The sequence below is a fragment of the Protopterus annectens genome, chromosome 3.part0, assembly GCF_019279795.1.
Source record: "Protopterus annectens isolate FY-2018-M chromosome 3.part0, PAN1.0, whole genome shotgun sequence".
NCBI classification, from domain to species: domain Eukaryota; kingdom Metazoa; phylum Chordata; order Ceratodontiformes; family Protopteridae; genus Protopterus; species Protopterus annectens.
Genome location: NC_056731.1, coordinates 809,516,172 through 809,536,067, shown reverse-complemented (window position 1 = coordinate 809,536,067; position 19,896 = coordinate 809,516,172). Strand labels below are relative to the sequence as shown.

The 19,896-nt window shown below is 39.7% G+C and overlaps 1 protein-coding gene across 2 annotated transcripts in view; it reads right to left on the bottom strand.

Annotated features, from left to right (window-relative positions):
- The window catches only part of DUSP22 (dual specificity phosphatase 22), a 938,178-nt gene that overhangs the window by 791,060 nt on the left and 127,222 nt on the right, over positions 1 to 19,896 (bottom strand). For both annotated transcript variants that reach the window (XM_044065151.1, XM_044065152.1), the window contains exon 2: positions 11,149 to 11,182. In XM_044065151.1, the coding sequence (XP_043921086.1) occupies positions 11,149 to 11,182 (34 nt within the window). The remainder of the gene's footprint in view (positions 1 to 11,148; positions 11,183 to 19,896) is intronic.

The window sequence follows — 19,896 nt, the reverse complement described above, 5'->3', positions numbered from 1 at the left end:
ACCCATCGGTGATATCACAAAATCTGAATGGCATTATAGTTATGGACATGTACCACAGACTACTGTACTATATTAAGATGTGAAGGGACAGATAGCAATGTTACAGGAGAAATGCTTAGATAGAAATGAGCACGAAAATTTAGCAAAGAAAGGATTCCAGAATGGTAATTCAGCAGAGTATCTGGGGCAAACGAAAAGCGGGATAATAATACTGATTGCAAGAGGGGCTCCGATACTAACATAGGAGGAGAAGAAAGACAAGGTGAGACTTCCAGAGAAATATAAGAGAATGTTTGGAATGGAAGATGTAAAATTACTAGCAGAAACCCAGACAGAATTTACATATTATTCTCCAAGGCATAATAGCTATGCTAAATTGGACAGAAACTGTATTCCATAACAGTACGGGAATATAATTGGCAATTTTTGAAATGACTATTTCAGGCCATGCATCAATAAAGACCAAAATAAAAATCTAGAGTAATCAAGTAAACATGAGACAGTGGTGCTTCCCTACTTAGCTATTAAAAGGAGAGGATTTTTAAGGAACAGATAATGAAAATGATTTAAGAGTTGCCAGAGATTGCACAAACGTCTTCAGAAGGGATAGCTGTGGGATGGAATAATACACAGAAATGAGACTGAAAGAGATATGGAAAGAAGTAATAGGAACTGTTTAAAGGGATTGCAAACGTTGAAGCATTAACAGGAATAATTTACAGGGATTATCAAAGGTTGAAGCATTGCAGACGATGGGGAATCCTATAGAGCAAGAAAAGGAACAATTGTTGAGTGCTAAAAGAGAAATGAGGGAGTAAAAGGATAATATTCATGAGCATATAAAGGTTGCTTTTATGAAAGTATTTTTTTATAAGAATATAACAACTATCAGCATTACTTAGACAACAGAAAACACAAAAGGGTGTTGCCAAACTCAGGGAGCCTAAGACAAAGAAAAATAACCAGAGACCCTTTAGAGGCATTAGAGATATTTGGGGATTTCTATAAAGGAATGAAGAATGGGGGAACCAAGAAAAGACAAAAATGGAAACATGATTGGAATACTTAAATATGCCAAGGCTGGAGAAATATAAGGCTCAAGAATTAACAGCTAAGATGGGAAAGGATGAAATAAAAATGGTGATTCATAATCAATCAACAGGAACGTTTACAAAAACAGATGATATTTCTGTGGAAATTTGAAAATTAGGCGGGAAAAAGTGATAAATATCTGGAAGCTTAAGTTTAACAATACTTTAAAAGGCCAGAAGTCAGTACCAACATCATGGAAGAAATCTATGGTGGCTGTACTACTCAAAGAGGACAAAGATCCTTTAAATCCAACTTCATAAAGACAGTTTCAGCTTTGAACCATGATTACAAAGCATTTATGTATATTCTACGTAAGAACTGCTAAGGTATTGCCAAAATTGATAGCTACGGATCAACATGGCTTTGTTAAGGGTAGACAAACAACTGACCACATGAACAGAATGATAATGATTCAAAAGGAAGCAGAGTGCAAGAAGAATCTGTTATTGTTTTTAGATCTTGACTCAGAGAAGGCATCCGATAGAGTTAGCTGGGACTTTGTGATTATGACAATGGCATAATTTCCTGATAGAATAATGACATTAATTAGGAAGATACACAAAGGAAGGAATCAAAGTGAAAGGCTTTTCTCGGACAAACTGGGTTTGAACAGAGGAACCAGGCAGGGATGGCCTCTTTCTCATATGTTACTTGCCTTATACTTAGAGCCATTGACAAACAAAATAAAGGACTCTCAAATCTGAGTATAAATGGTATGGCACTCCATGAAAACCAGCCATATTGGTACAGGATATTATTTTACATTTGATAAATCCAGATAAGGCTATATTCAGTGTTGTAGAATACCTTGCGACAGTTTCAAGTTTTTTTCAGGATATAAAACAAATGAGGATAAAATAAAGGCTTTACCTGTAAACTATATTCTCACAAATGTATTGGTTCAGCAATACACATATTTATGGGGACACCTGTAAGAGCTGACTGTGTGGTCAAGAACTTGGGAACATGTAGACAGTGACACGGCCTTTGACGATCATGTGCCTACTGTAGTAGGGAAATCTTTTGATGTTGCCCAACTTATAAGCAAAGGCATGGCATCTAGGTCCAAAGGTGTCATTCAGTTGCACTCAGCCCTTGTCATAGCAAACACAGAGTACAATGTCCTCATCTGTGTGTATCTGACCAGGCATATACAACAAGTAGTGTGTCCTCAGAGGTTCCTCACAATAGAATACATGGTGTAGAAAACGTGTCCTATGCGGACCTCCTCAAAGCCTTATTCTTGTACTCTGTCTCCTACAGACTGCATGGTGATCCATGCCTGGCCTTCAAAGTATTTCTGATCTAGCTCTTACGGTCTTGTTGCATATCAGTAACACAAACAGCATCAAAAACACCCTATTTAGGGACTTGAACCTCATCTGCAACATAATTTGACATGTTGGAGGGACAGGTATTTGCCTCGGAGACTACCACTTCTATGGAACAGGTTTGTCATTCATGTGAAGCAAGAGTTCCTCCCTGCACTTATTCAAGTACAACCTGGATTAGTGGATGGGGAATCATAAATTTACCACTGGTCTGCCACCTATGTCCCTATTAGAAAGCGGAAGCTTATAAATGCTCAGCTACTAGTACCTCAAATAAGAGGTATCATAACCGATTGGATATAGTTGGGAAGCATGGCTAGGCTTAAAAAGGCCATTTAGGGTCATTAGCCTTGTAATCAGCTATGAACCTATGATAAGATAATGTTTTTAGGAGGTTGTATTAAAAGGGATTCTCGGATATGCAGCTAAGGATATGTGGAAAGAGACTATGTGAAAGATAATACAACAAGTGAGAACCTAGAAGCTCCTGACAATGAATATGGATAGTAAGGTATGAGCAGTTAAACAGTATCTAGTCCCCTTAGTATTGTATATAGGTCCAACATGTTTCTATTACCCAAAGGAAAAAGCTGTGGACAATAATTAAGACTTGAAGGAATTTATTTCTGAGGAAGAGGGTAAGAGTTAAGGGGATACATTGTATCTCTCCTCAGAGCAAGGTGAATAAGGATAACCAGAAATGAAGGGATATTTTTAGAGCTTCACAGCTAAGGTTTGTATATACACCACAAGCAGAAGACTACAAATCAAAGTGGAAAGAAAAAATGTTAAGACAGTGGGGGTTAACGAAATAAGGAAAGGATAGGATTTTGGATGCATGCACTTAAGAAGAGCAGGGACAACCATAAAAAATATTATATGTACAAAGTAGCAGAAAATATTTTGAGAACTACGTCAGTACAGGAATGGAGAAAATAAATTTTACCATTCACTAAGACTCTAAGTAAGATCTCATAAACTAGGCAAGAATGGAATTTACTGGAAAAGAACCCAAGTTGCTGCGAGCAACTAACCAGAGAGGGAAAATGGAGTAAGAGGAAATGAAAACGGACAACAGGTAAAGCCAAGCAGAACTTTGGACTGCAGGTTGGAGACTGCATTCCCTATCAGGGATTTGTAATAGAGTATTGTATAGGCACAGAGAACGAAACAGGGAAATGTTAAATGAAATACTAGCTCTGGTTGAGTTTACAGTACAATCTAAACAGAAGTTACAGTAACGAGGGGATTATTAGTAAGATATATAAAATAATGCATGATAACTTTAAGAATCAACCAGAAGAGGTTAGAAAAGACTGGGAAATGAGAATAGAAAGGCAATATAAAAAAATATGGAGGGTCTAGGATTTTTGAATGGAAGTGTTTGCATAGGTATTTTACATCCAAAGTAGACTTCAGAACATTTTTTTTCTTCCCCCAGAGGTGGACAACAATTGCTAGATATGCGACAGGAAATAGAGGGGTACCAAGGAACATGTTTTGGGGGAATGTAACAAGATGATATATTTTAAAAATTCCCTACAGGGTATTTTGCAACAGATGTTGGGGGAAACTACAAAAAAGCAATTAAGTGAAATGGAAATCAAAGACAAAAGCAACCGTTAGAGAATTGTTGAATGTTGTGAGACAGATAAAAGAACTGGAGGTGGATATTTAAAAGGAATAAATTATATATAAATAAATGGAATCAGTGGGAACAATACCAGCAGAATACTCCTCAGAAGGAGTGATATTTCAGGGATGGCAGGACTAAAGCAATTTATCTAACATTAAATCGAATAATTGTTATGAAAAAACATATCTCTACAATGTGTACAAATGAAAAGACAATGTTGTAATGGTTTGTTTTCTCTTTTCTAAATGAATGTGTACTCATGTCACTATGCTCTGTGATGTTAATAAAGAATTTTAAAAAAATCATCAGTAAGCCATGGAGTAAGATTTTAAGCTAAAATCATAGGCATCCTCAAAAATTAGAAGTTGAGTGGGTACATTTCCAAGACTCATCTTCAATCCCCACATAAACCACAGTACTTCCTCCATAAATAGAAATAAGAAAAAGACTAGTTACTAGAAATGATATTTCCATCACTTGCTGTCCTATCAAGTGTCTAATCTAGTCCCTAACTCTAACTGCCAGATTAAGTTACTTGCCACTGCTTGTTGTACAGGCATCTCTTCCCCTTTTCATCTGAATGACATCAAGCTGATAGGCTGACAACTAAACACTTTGCGAACTGAGCCTCTTTTGAAAACAAAAATGCTGTTAACCTGTTACCAATACAAAAGAAAGGAGGAGTGTTCAAGTGGTACATTAAACGCAAGTTAAAAAAAGTAAGGAATTATTTCATCAGCCTTCACTGAGCTGTCGCTTAAGAACTTTTAGTAGCACTATCAGTTTCTAATTCAGTGATTTATGGAATGTAACTAGTCTTCAGCCTAGGCGGACATGTAAGGTTTAAAAGGAAAAGTTACTAATATTTAAAGTACTTGCTAATGTTTTATGGAGAAGGAAACAGATCTTGCTTATTAAAACAAATGCTTACTATCATGTACAGAGACTATGCCAATACTACAAAACAAATTTATCAAGAAGGAGCAGTTCATGGAGAGTTGCTGTAATTAACAAAAGACATGGTAGATCTCAGGATAATGCCTCAAACTAAACAATGGAAAGCATGCAAAATTAAAAACAAAATTAGTGGGCCACAGCAGCCGAGAAAACGTGTCCATCAGCACCACCAATATCCCATGTTCAGGGGTATGCAGAGATTACTGGACGGTTGAGTTTTGGTAAGAAGCAATATATGGCTAAATTTATATTCTGTCTCATAGTAAATAAGGTACAGGAGGTCCTGCTGTCCATATTTGTCCACATTACATGTGCTGAAGGCTGTATGTAGGAATGTGCAGAGATAAAGCAGGCGTATTAGAAAGTATGCATCCACTGATGCCACTGTGCTCCATAAAATTCCATAAAATCTATATGGAAAATCTGTAATGGCTTTATAGAAGAATGCTCCCTTGATAAGAATGCAAATCCCAAATGCACCTTAAAAACAACACTGTTCAAGAGAACAAGGTATCACCCGGCTTTCCTACCTCTTTGACAGAAATGGTGAGCTCTATCTTACAATGTGAGCAAAGGGAAAAATGAATTAGAAAAACATGTCACAGGATGACCCACTAGTTCAATCCCTGCACACTGCTACACCTCATCACTATATAAAGGACACACCATCCACTGGAAGAATGAGGAAAGTTTAATTCCACTCTCTAGCACTTTGCCAAAATGCCTTCTCAGGGAGCAAACAATACTTAACTAATACAAGGAACACATTTAAACATATGCTCAGTTGCATAACTGACAATTAAGTAATTGACAAGTACTATAATTAAACGTTCTTAAAGAAACGGTTACAATTACCCTGCATTACCTTAAATATTTTCTAAACATTTTGATCATAATAATTCATCCTAACATGTACATCATATACTGCTAACTCAACTCAGTATTTAAACTATTAGGACTCGTACTGCTGTATTCAAGATCATTTTTGTCTCTGACTTTACCTCCACCAACATGCATAGAAACTGTTCCATTGACTAACATCCCTAACCTTCTGCAACTACCTGAATGTAGTGCTTTATTCTGTTATGCTACGGCACTTGCAGGATGCACACTGCTTACATACCTCAATAGGTCCTTGTAATCCTTCTAAAATTTTTACTTTCTTTTACCCTACATACCCCTTCCATTGTACACAAGTACAACAGCATGAACCACTGTACTACTTTGACAAAAACAATATTCTTTCAGTTTCATGGTTTTTCCCATTTTGAGTCTTCGCTGCCTGGTTTTCAGCTAGTTGTCAGCCAACCACGCACACTGACAGAAAGACAGTTTCGGTACACGGCATTGCCTTTAGCCAGTGCTGATTATAACATTTTACTAAAAGCAATGCATAGAGAGGTAAAATTAGCTAATGAGCTGAGCAGGAGGTTTTGATCAGGAACAGGAAAAGATGTTAAGAGGACTTTGCTCTAAGTATGGTATGAGAGTCTGATCACATAAAGATCGGAGGGCTGAAGGTAAAATGATTACGTTTGACACTCATCACTGTTATACCTTCCAATGTTAAATGCAGCACTGCATCATGTAGATAACTAGATGAGTTTATAAGCAGCTGTGCATCTATATGACTGTGTCTGTGTGTGCAGCTGTGTATATATACAAGTATAACTTACTTGTTCACATTACTATTAGCATAGTTTCATAACTGAACTGAACAAATGAACATGTACCACATTTCCTTAGTATAAAACATTGCTTTACATTTGCTTTAAATTCCTGATACCTGTGACTGTAATAGCAGTGCATTATGTCTTTTAGCCTTGGTCAACAATTAACACTTTAGACCAGTTGATTTAAGAAGTTATCAAATGAATGAATAAACTGAAAAAAATATTAAGGGATGAACAGGCCTATGGATACAAAAGAAAGGTAAGGATTAGATTTCCACATGAGAATACTTTTGTGTTTTGGAACAGAAGTAAAGATGAAGACTTTTGAGAGCATTTTATTAGGCTTATGTACTAGTGCAATAATACAAAAATAAAAGCTCAGGAAACAGGATAAAGGAAATAATGGAATGTAGAAGAGTGACTATTACCAAATATATAACCATTTTGCCCTGAAGAGTAAAAAAAAAAAAAAAAATCTGTGAATGTAACAAATAACTTTAAATAACCTAATACATAACCATTTTGCCCTGAATAATAAAAAATATGTGAATGTAAAGAATGACTTTATATAGCCAAGAAAAGCTTTAGGGACACACAACATGATAGAAAACTGTAGTGCTAGGTATAGATATGTAGGGATACAAGTATATATAGTGAGATGGAAACAGATTTTGGAAGAGGTAAATTCAGTCTTGAAAATATGAGGAGGCTTTACTATGTCATACAGAAACTATGTTTATTTTGTAAGATCTGTCTTGATAGCCATGGGCTCCTACATAACAGATGATTTTATGATACCTGAAAAACTACTAAGAATTGATGACTGTTTTTCCAATGTAATATGAAGTTTTGAAATAAAACCACTTAATCACTTGCATAAGGTATAGGTGTATTAATATAGTTTACCCTGTTTAGTTTGCTAAAAATATCTAAAAGCTTTTAAAATCAATGAAAACAGTAAATTTTAACTGGCATAATTTGGGAAATTTAAATAAAGTAATTAATTAATAAAATGATAATTATTTTTAGAGAGTCAGAGGCTGGAACTTAGAATATCAATGTATAAGCTTTAGAAGGAAGAAACACTAAACTGCTCAGTGATGAAGAGGGAAGATGCCCTGACTACAGAATTATGAACTATGACTCAGTCAACCCACTTTCTTTTGGTGAGCCGGTTGCTGGGGACCCAACCTGGGGGGGCAGAAGGTTAAGAGAGGCATGCTACGGGGTAATGCTTAGTCAAACTCCAGGTATAGACTGGGAGCCAGAATGTTTGGTGACCTTAGCAGTAGAGTGTACAAGGTTTATTGAAGCACTTCAACAAGAAGCCAGGGTCAGCTTCCCTTCAGTGCCAGAGAGCACGTCCCCAAGCCATGATGACCTTATAATCCAAAGGGAGAGACAGCAGCTAAAAAAGCTAGTTCTCCATCCAAATGATGATGGTCCCCTTTGTGTTCATCTGTCTTCCCAATTACAGGGTCAGCCTAAACCCTGTAGCCAAAAATCCTTTCAGTTCTGGAAAGAGATGAGCCACATTTACAGTGCATTCCAAGTATGACAGCCTCAGGAAGAATGAAACAATGGAGAACATAACAGGTTTAGAAGTCTGCTATAGTTAACTCCAGCTACAGCCTGGATAACCTGATTGCAATAAAAAGGAACTGATGGGGGATGGTTATTGCAAAAATTGTTACTTTAATCAGAGTAGAAAATGTTACCAGCAGAAGCAAATATGGTTGTAAAAGTAAAAAGCTCAAAGCTAAAAAAGGAGAATATGTTATGACATTTTACAAGGACATTAACTCATATTCTTACCTCTGACTGAAAGTTTTCATCTAACTGAATGTGTCATGTCTTGTAGAAGAATGTAAAGCAGAATAAACTCCAGAATATGTAATTTATTATTATTTTACAGTATAACATAATTAATGGGTTCTGGAATTTAACAGAAGAAAAAAATTACTGCTATAGGATTTTCTCAGCTGACTTTAGATAAATATTATTTATAGTCATAAGAGAAAGAATTTTGACCAAAGAACACTAAATTATTTCCTTCCCCTGATTTATTTATGTAAAATTTGGATAGTGTGATGTACGGCTGTACAATATAACAAAATATTGATAAGTGAAAAAAGGAAGAAGTTCAATATTTATGGAGAATTCATTATGATTGTGAAGAATAAAAAAGGTTAAAACAGGAGGAACAAATTTTTGTTAAACAATGAAATGTGAACAAAGATTTCAAACATCTTTTGAAGCCGATATTTCAATGACAGAAAAAAAAAGTTTGTTTTTCTGCCACAGGATCCTCAACAGATCTCTAAGCTATCACCATCTCAGACATGACCTCTTTAAACACTATCCAAATGACAGCACTTCAAGAGTGCTTCATCATTGCAACCAACCTTTCTGAGCTTCCTAGCATGAGAGGGGAGTATATTATGAAGGTCACTGACACTGCTCAACACCACCCAGACATCAACAAGTCTTCTGCCACCATGGTACTCCTAAGAATGTCATACTGGTAAGTGAGGATACTAAGCTATATATTCAGTTTAAGCTCCCAATCTCTTCTACAATACCTACATACTAGTGTATGGCAGGTTTCCTCATAGCTAGAAAATGTTGTGGTACAAAAAAAGTTTGCAAAAGAAATCTGTAATCATCTATGTGAAACAGCAACAACTGATATGAAGGTGACTGTAAAAATAGAAACATGGCTGAACAGTACACTTGTTATACAGCCAGATATTATCCATGTGCTTCTATGAGCAGTTTCTTCCATTGTCTAATAGCCTATAAGGTGCTGCAAATTGGTTTTTGCTGTTTCCATCCAACAAAAGGACGAAGCCCCTTCTCTCCGTTACAAATGTAATGAGTTTTTCAAAGATACAAAATATTCCTAACTATAAAATAATGACATAAGCTTGCTCTGTTTTCAAACCGGTAGAGAAGACAGAAACTGGACACTGCCAGACTGACATAACAACACTGTTACTTTTGACTGCAGAGATGAAAGTAAAGACATACTGATACTTAATATATTAGCTATATATTGTACAGCATTAAAATACTGCTAGACACAAAAATGCTGTAGCTAACTTTTAACCAATCAAAGCTAATTCATGGTCTCATCTTGAGTTTAGCTGTATGCCAGTCATAAAACATATAATAAAAGACAGTTTATTGGTGTGGTCATCTTCCAAAGTCATTGATGGTATCTTCACAAGAAAACCCCACATTTTCAATTCTGCATAATGCCAGTAATGTGTACCTCACATGTGTTTTATTACAGAATTTAACTAGGAAAGGAGGATGCCACATCTCTCTATTCAATTTACCTTTAATAGGTTGAAAGTAAGTTTACCCTGACAAAACAGATTATCTGAGCAGTCAAAAAGTGTTACCGACTAACACAATTCAGATTCAGGCTTCAATTCAATGATCACTTATGTTTTTTCTTTTCAAATATAAGGCAGTTTGAAACTTTGGTTTGTACATTATTCATGGTAAATCACAAAATTTCACCTGTGGCTATTTACTACTTTTCAGATCTTCAGAAAGCAGAACAACAGCCTTGCACTTTCTGGTAGGGCTCAAAACAATAAAAAGAACGCCCAATGAAAATATATCCACTCTAATCCGGCATCCAGAAACACAGAAACGATGGCAAAAAGAAAAAAAAAGGGTCAGAAACAAAGGCTGATCATTCATAATTTTCTATATAGTCTTTAAATGAGAAAATACCACAATTCTATGGTAAGTAGCATCATGGCACAAACCAATTCAAGTGAAAGCAGGATTTGGTCAAAAGATGCCAATTTATCTTCTCAATAATGTTAGTATTCACTGTTTGTACACTACTACAAAAAGTAATGTAATTATACTAACGTTGAGACAACTTGCTTAAACTACTCTTGTAATTTCTAAAGCCCCAGCGCTAACCTGTCTTGCTTTTTAGCACCTCAAACTTCATAAGATTTACAGACTCACACGGGATGGAGATGTATACACAATTTGTGAAAGCATCAGGACAGAAATAATTATAGGTACAATTCTTTCTGAAAACTAGTATTTTCTGTCAGTTTCATAGACTGTAGAATGTCATAAACGATTCTGTGATCATGCATAAAAAGGTTATAAATACAAAAGCAGCAGGATTCACTATAAATAGTTCAGCTACATCCTCTTCCCACCTCCACCCCCTACTAGGCATGTATGCTGCCTCTGCACCATGACTTGACCCTTTTGTACTACAGCCAAGTCATCTCACGGAAGATGTACTTAATGCATGAAACAATACATAAACTTGCATTACCCAGTGTCAAAGAAATACGCTGAGGAAGAAAGGTTACTACACAGAAAATAATGAAGCATTTCAATGACCATTTTTACTTTTCTTTTTATAAGACACAAGGACAGATTCATTACTGTTCAACCAAACAGAAACAAAACATACCTTTAATATTTCCAATATATAAACCAGGTAAGATCTGAAAAAAAGAAAAACCCATTTAATTACTTGATACTTTAATACAGATGACAATTTAATAATGCAGCAATGTATTATGCTGTAAGCAAAAAAAACAGCAAGCATGAAAAGCTAAATTATTGTTTCTGACATTTTATTTTCCAAAAAAATGTAATCCATAACACAACAAAAAAGAAGTTATGTCTTACCATAATCCTCCATCTGTGTAGTTCATCTTCTTTCATTCATCACTGATGGGTTCGGTTCCGAGCCCTCTGAACCGAGTCGGCATTTTTACCAAGCTCGGTCCAGCCAAAAAACTCTCGAGCTAAGTTTCTACCCAGAATGCCCTTCTCCCTGTTACCTCAGATTGAGTTTGCTAGAGAAAGAGAAGCAAAGTCGAGGCCACTTCTGCGCAAATACCCTAGGACACCACTTGGACCCAAAGCATCCGCCAGGAGCCTTTGAAGGGGGGAAGGAGGGTGGGAAGTGATGAATGAAAGAACTTGAACAACACAGATAGAACGTTATGGTATGACATAACTTCTTTATCTGATGCTGTTAATCTTCTTTCCATTCATCACTGATGGGACAGAATCCCAAGCTACCTTGAGGTCCATGGAAGGACATTCCTGAGTACCACTGAGCCAAAGGCACTCTCCCTCTGGAGACCAAGTCCAATTTGTAATGATTGATAAAGGTATGAGGCTTAGCCCAAGTAGCTGCTGTGCAGATGTCATCCATGGAAGCCCTGGAATGGAAAGCTACAGATGTTGCCATATATCTAGTGGAGTGAGCTTTACCTTTTGGCATAGGTTCATTACTGAGGGAATATATGAAACGTATGCAGTCCCCCTTAGCCATTTTGATAATGTAACCTTGGAAACAGCATCTTCCATTCTAGGCCCAGAAAAGGAGATGAAAAGCTGTTCAGACTTACGGACAGGTTTGGTCCTGTCTAGGTAAAATTACAGTTGCCAATGTACATCCAAGGAGTGAAGGCAGTACTCTACTCTACTGGACAAATTCCAAAAGAACACTGGTAAATCAATGGTCTGGTTAATGCAGAATTCAGAAACAACTTTGGGAAGGAAGGATGGATTCGTCTGAAGTGATACTCTGTCTTTATGGAAGACCAAATAGGGCCTCTTGATACACAATGCCTGCTACTCTGAGACCCTTCTGGCAGACATGATGGCTGCCAAGAACGAAGATTTCCAAGACAACAACTTTAGGTCACAATTTGCAGCATGTTCAAAAGTTTTTTGAGTGAAAGACTGAAGCACTACAGTGAGGTTCCATGGTTCCACAGGCTGTCTGACAGGAGGCCTGATATGAGAGGTTCCCTTGAGGCCTTGCACAGATGTAAAGAGATAAGAGGAGTGCCATCTATACCACTGTGGAAATTAGAAATTGCCACTAGGTGTACTCGTATGGTAGAGGCAGAGGTTCCATTATCAAAAAAACTTGGCCAAGTATTGAAGTACTGCAGTTACTGGAGCCAAATATGGGTCTAGCATGTTATCCTTGGACCAGATGGAGAACCTTTTCCATTTATCCTGATATAGTCTTCTGGTAGATAGTTTATGAGAGGCCAGAATGATGTCTCATACAGGCGAGGAGAGATTAGCTTGCCTGGCAACTAATGGAAGTAGAGAAACCAAGCTGTCAGCTTGAGATTGGATGGATTTGGGTGGCTCAACCCTTGGGGGTGAGTAATCAGATCTGGGAGAGGGTCCAGAATCCACTGTGGGTACAGTAGGTGAGACCGAAGGAAGAGGAACCAAACTTGTTGAGGCCTGAACGGAGCTATGAGGATCACCTTGCATCTCAACCGAAGAGCTTTCTTTAGAAATTTTGGAATCACTGGAAGGACAGGATAGGTGTAAAGAAGTCCTGTGGGCCAATCGTGGATTACAGCATCCCTCGGGGAGTCCCCCTTTGGGGGAAGAAGGGCAAAATAGTTGCTGCACTTGTTTGAAGAGGAGGCGAAAAGATCGCAGCAAGGCTGGCCCCAGTGGCTGAAGATTTCTGTCACCACCTCGGAATTGAGGGACCACTCATGAGGCAGGAGGATGCATCTGTTCAGTTTGTCCACAATTACGTTGGAGCTCCCCAGGATATGTGTTGCTATCAAAAAGCGGTTGGAAGCTATTGCCTCTGCCAAATTCTCATCGCTTCTCAACACAGGAAGTAAGAATTGGTTCCTCCTTGCTTGTTGATATACCAGACCACTGACATATTGTCTGACTGAATTGCAATTGTCCCGGAAGGGAGAAATGAATGAAAGGCCTGCAACGCTAACAACACTGCTCTCAGTTCTAGAACACTGATATGCAGGTGGGCATCTGAGGTGGACCATGTGCCTTGGACTGTCTTCTCCTGGAAATGGCCCCTCCACCGAATCAGGGAAGCATCCGTAGTCACAATGGCTCTCGGCTGAGGGGATTGAAATGGACTACTCCAAAGTTCTGAATATGGCCTCATCCACCAAATGAGGTCCTGTTTGCAGGAGTTGGTTATTCGAATCTGGTAACAGAGGGGGTGACAGTTTGGGAACCATTGACAAAGAAGGAGCCATTGCAGTTGACAAAGAAGAAGCCACTGCAGGATCCACATATGTAGCTTTGATACAGGCACTATTGGAATTGAAGCTGCCATAGAACCTAGGGCCAGACTTTCCCTTGCTGAAACTTTTGTTTGACAGAGTATCACTCGGAGCTGGAGCCTCAATTGGTGGAGTCTGTGATTTGGGAGTGATACTAGACAGGACTGGGTATTTAACACTGCTCCACTGAATTCTATTTGTTGTGTAGGAGTAAGGTTTGACTTCTCCCAATGTATCATTATTCCCAACAATTTTGCTAGACAGAGAGTATTAATGCAGTGCTGTTACCAGAAGATGCTCGGTGGGGTCAGTGAGGAGCCAGTTGTCCAAATTTGGAAACACCCATAATCCTTGTAGTCTCAAATGAGCTGTGACCACTGCCGTGCATTTTGTGAACACTCTGGGGGCTGTAGAGAGACCAAACAGTAGGGCATGAAACTGATAATGACTGGTCCCTAGCCAGAAGCAAAGCAGACTTCTGGAGCATTTGTCCATCTTGATGTGGTAATATGCATCCCGGAGATCTATCAAGCACATCCAATCGCCTTCTCTTAAAAAAGTGAGAATGGACTGAACCGTGACCATCCGGAATTTGGTTTGGGTGACAGACTTGTTTAAGCTGCTGAGATCCAAAATGGGTCTCCAGTCCCCTGTCTTTTTTTGGCACCAAAAAGAATCTTGAGTAAAATCTGGATCTGCTTTGGTCTGGTGGGACTGGTTGGATGACATATTTTTGAGACAGCTTTATTATCTCTTAAGCTGCTTCTTCCATTTGACTGGCTGGAATATCGGGAAGCTTTCTTGGAAGATTTGGTTGACAAGAAAGTGGAATGGTGTACCCTCTGGTCATGATACTCTTCACCCAATGATCGGTGGTAATAGATTGCCAGGCAGCTTGGTGCAGATAAAAATGACCCCCGAATGCTTCCAGAGGTAAGCAATTGGGCTGCTCCTCAGGAACGCTGGTAAGGCTGTCCAGAGAAGGAATCCTTGGAGCCTTGGTTATGAGGACCCCCCTCTGTCTCTGTAGGGGCATCTTCCAGAATTGTTACCTCCTCTGCCCCTGGGGGTATCTTCACCATGTGCAGCACAGAAAGGACCCAGAGATTTTTTGTGCCACATTTTCCCTCTCTTCTGATTCCTGGAGAAGGTACATTGAGGATTGAAAAAACGTAGGCCTACGGCAGACAGGGTCTTTCCATCTTGCTCGCACATGGCCAGCGTTTCCTTCACTTTGGAGCCAAAAAGGGATGATGCTTTGATGGGAGCATTCAAAAAGGAAGACTTGAAGGGGTCCACGAGGTCACAAATGCGCATCCAGGAATGATGCCTCATGACAATGTCCGAACCCACTGCTCTAGCCCCCCCCTTTGGTCGCATGTGAAAGCAACCTCATGGACAAGTTGGACATTGATTCCAGGGTTGCAAGCTGCAAGGCCACTTTGTCCCTGACCTTGTCAAACAACTGTCCTGCGAGCGTCCCAGAGAGTTTGGACATCAAGTCCCTCTGGAGCCTCGTAAAATGTGCCAAATAGTTCGAGGACCATATAGCAAAGGTCCCTGATGCAAAAACTCACTTCCCAAGTCTGTCCACCGCCCGGGACTCCCTGATGGGTGAGTGGACAGCGGGACTTTCCTCAGCCAAGTCCTTTTTCGTGACCGCCACCACCACCATAGCATTGACTAGTAACTCTTTGGACCAATGCGATTTCTCCTCGGGAGAGGAAAGAATTTGTCAGGTCTCCAAGGGACCACCTCACTGGAATCAGGGTTCTTCCAAGCGAGCTGCACGATGAGCTCATCGGCAGCCGGGGTCACCCAAGAGGTAGCAGGCCAGGTGCCGAAAGACTGCAGGAAAACGGACTCCTCAGACGAAGGGTTGGGGGGGGCTTCCAGTCACCTCTCTGCTTTAACATTTCCAGGATGTCGCCAAAAGAGACATCATCAGGAGGTGACCGAGGGGACCCTTCGTAATCCGTGTCTTCCATTAAGGACTCCTCGGGTGAGTCCATGTGCTTCCTCTTGCATGTCTTCTTCTGAGGGGGCTCCTCAGTGGGGGTCTCTGAGGAGGACTTGGAAGAGCGGGTACCCTGAACAGGGGTGTCCTGCGGCTTCTCTGCCCGGTGTCCCAGGGGTGGTGGTCTGTGGCAGCTGTAGCTCAGGGGGCAAGAACTGGGGTTCCAACATCAAAGAAGTGCTTCCAGAAGTGAGAGCCCGCTCCATCGTGTGAATGGCGGGTCCACCCGAAGAAGGATGAGAGCCTGGAAAAGAGAAAGACAACCTCGGGATGAGGGGGTCACACCCCACTCCTATGAACCCGCCCCCAGGGATGGAGGATCAGTGCGGACGTGGCTATCAGCATTGAGGATGGCACCAAAGAGAAAGATGGCTCTGTGCCCTGGGCCAAAGCACCCCCCAATCCCCAGATTGAGGAAGAACCGGCTCCACAGGAACCGAAGAACAACGGGACAAACTGGGAGCCAGAGTGAGGTGCACTGTAGGTGCTGAGGTGATGGGCTCCGAGAAATATGTCGGAGCAGAAGGCTTCGGAACAGAAATGGTCAAAGGAGGAGTGTAAGATGGAGTCCATGGAGAAACCAACCCAAGTCCTGCAGGTGGATGGGTCTTAGAAAGTGTGGTTATCCTCCTGGCTAACAACAGCTAGTCCACAAGACGCACCAGTCATGTTCCGACAGGCTCCTGATGGATCTAGGGGATACTCAGGATGGACAGTCAAGACGTTCAATGAACGGGCTATACACTTGGCCTAGAAATGGATCTATGGAAAGGGAGCAGCAGGTCTGTGGTGCAAGGTCTGCCGGCACTGAAGTCTCAAGTTTCGAGACCAGGAGTAAAGGGGTCAAATCCAGTGTAGTCAGTAAAACGCTCGGTGCCGAAGTGGCAATCGGAGCTGAAATGGTCGGTTCCAAAATCATAACTGATGAAGGTATCGAAGGTGTGCCCTGAGCCAAAGTGGCCACAGGTGCCGAAGTCGAAATAAGCGTGGTGAGGTCTATAATAGGTGCTGGTGGCAGGACCAGTGCTGAAATTGGCGCCGGTATCGAGGGTTTTGAGACACTCAGCGCTGAGCAAGACAGAGCCATAAAGGCAGATTTATGATCCGAAAACAACTTTGGGACCTTTGATTTCACAGGCTTACCCTGATCACCTGACATTAAGGAGGGAACAGAGTGGGACCTCATTTTGTCTTTAAGAGGAGGGGTTGAGACCTCCATCGCAGAAATGGCCTCTAAGTAACCCTTTCAGTATCAGTTTATTTTTGCACTCATTAAGAGTGCGTTGGCTGAAACTCTGACAAATGTCACAAGGAGGCTGCACCAAAAAGTGGGGCACTCCCAAACAGTATACACAATCATCGTGAAAATCACTATTAGGTAACTTGCCATTACATGAAGCACAATGCTTAAAGCCTGAAGTACTTTTCTTATCTGACATCTTGATAGAGAAACACCACAGGCCAACAGAATAACCAGTTAGAACAAATAAGTCAAACATCGTTCAAATAAAAAATCACAATTGCACCAGTACAGTGATATGTAGGAGAGAAAACAGAAACATCTTACTAAAACCAATGCTAACAGGCTAGACAGGAAAGAAAAATGCCAGCTATGGTATTGAAGGAATACCACAAGGGTAAGAGAGGAAAGGCCGTACCAACAATGGTACTTAAAAGTTTACCAACAGTAACAATGGATAGAGTAGAGAGGAAAAAAAAACAAGGTCTATCGGAAGAAAACACACTACAAATACTATTCGCTCAATAATGAAAATATCAAAAGTTTTTCACACAAATATCAAATATAGTTCCACTTAGCTGAGAGCTCGACCGAAACGTGGCTTTACGGCTACGTGGCAAACGAGATCTGAGGTAACAGGGAGAAGGGCATTCTGGGTAAAAACTTTAGCTGGCACGAGATTGGTAAAAAGGCTGCCCTCGGAACTGAACCTATCAGTGATGAATGGAAAGAAGATTAACAACATCAGATCTGTAGTTTATTACAAATCCTAGATATTCATTAAATATCATAGATAATCATTGTTTACATTAAAACCTAATTTAATAAGGTGCACTGATTTTTACATTCTGTATTTCAAACTTTTTAACATTAACATAACTAATTTCTTTACATTTTTTTTTTTTTTAGAAATCACTACATTTAGGTCTTCTTTCTCTTTCTCAGCCATTATATTCTGAATAAAGTTAGTAATTTCTTCACTGATGGATAGTTAAATTGCGCCATTTTCCAAAGCAGTATTAGCCTGTGGACAGCTGACTACCTGATAACAAAAACTAACCCAGTTCTCATTCAACTTGGAAAGAGACTGCCGGGCAACCAGAAGCCCTTCCCCTCCTAAGTGCAAAGAAGGCAAACAACATTTCCAGCTTCATAAACTTGTATCCATTTCAGAAAATACATGAGCATGCAGGGTGCATCTAGGGTGTAAAGAACTTTCCTTTCCCTGGTTTCTGCATGGTAAAAGGAAACGGGGATGGTGAAGGATTTGTTTAGTAACACCTTGGAAATAACATTAAGAATGAAATACAACTTGTTCTAAGCAACACCAGATCTTTTTGAAGGACTGAATATGGTTCCCTAATGATGAGAACCTAAAGCTAAAAGACTTGGTGATTTAGACACTCTCAACTTTGCCCACAGATCCTATCAGAGAGACCATGCTAGACTGTATTTAAAAATGCTAAATCTGATTATAATGTGTCAAGGCAAAAAATTTCCCTGTGCAACTCAAAGATGTACTGGACTGAAATGAAAGTCTTCTAGGCAAAAACAATTCTACATCCTTAAAGCCCATCACTTCTCTCATTAATTTTAATTAACTTAAATTTTCTACTCAAGTCAGCAAACCTATAAAAGATTTTACATCGTAAGTCTACCCAAGCCTCTTCCACTTCTCCCTCACCCTATTTATATTTTACTTCAGTGCTCTAAAACAGCTCAAGTATAATCATTTTTAAACAGATTCATCCCCAAAGGATAGTTCTGACCCTCATTCAAAACTCCCATAAATTCTACATCCAATATCTCTAAATCTTTATCTTATTTTTTCAGTCCCTGACTCCCTCAACAATGATTCTATCCCAATATCACAGAAGTCTGCAGTCATCATCCTGTTCTTAAAACTGTAGTCTTCCTTATCACCTGAACACTTGCCCTACAGCTAATCTACCACTCCCCATTAAATTTTGATAAAAACTAATATACAACCACAATCACTCTTACAGTTCTGAAAGTTATATCTGACAACTCCAAGCATGGACACAGAACTGTCATTAACTCCACCAGTTCTTTATTCCAAGCCACTGATTTCATTTACAGTAACACGGACACCAGCCACTTAATAAAAGATGTATGATGTATAAATAAAAAAAAAAAAAACATTTATTCAAGATAGCCATTTACTACATCTTGAAAATACTCACAATTTAATTTTTTTCTGATGAATCTAGTAAGCCACTTTAGATTTCTAGTTGCTCCTTCCATTTTTTTTTTTTGCTGTCGTTTTTCACATCAGTTCCATTCCACTGGTCTCAAGTCCATTCATTCTTGAATGCAGCAAACCTGAACTGTGCAAGAGGAACAGCAAACTGGAGGGGGCCCTCATGCAGGCATATACAAAGATGTTTTGTTCCTGACCTTGTCCACACTTCCGCCTAGCACTGAGAAATAAATTCCCTCATCATGTGGCTTCATAGTCTGGATTCACAACCCTAAGATCAAGGTTGTCTTGTGTTTTCTGGACTGACAATAAATACACCCAAGTTGAGGCACTACATTACATCCCTCCCCCACTGCAATGTATCAGTGCTGTTTAACTGCGATGAAGACCCCTTAAAATTAATTCTAACCCCACCCTAGGAGGTTGATGTGGACACTCTAATCACAGTGGCAGTCTACTATGCCTTTCTTCTGCTGAGCAGGTTCCCACCCATATGCATCAAGGGTTACCATCACCATCCCTAGTGTGCATTGCAATGCCCACAAGTCTTTACATGCAACTAACACATGCATCAGACTGAAAACCATCTCTCTCCTCCTCCTAGGATGGGCAAGCCAGCATCAGCCTATCATACCCACCCTTCCTCATTA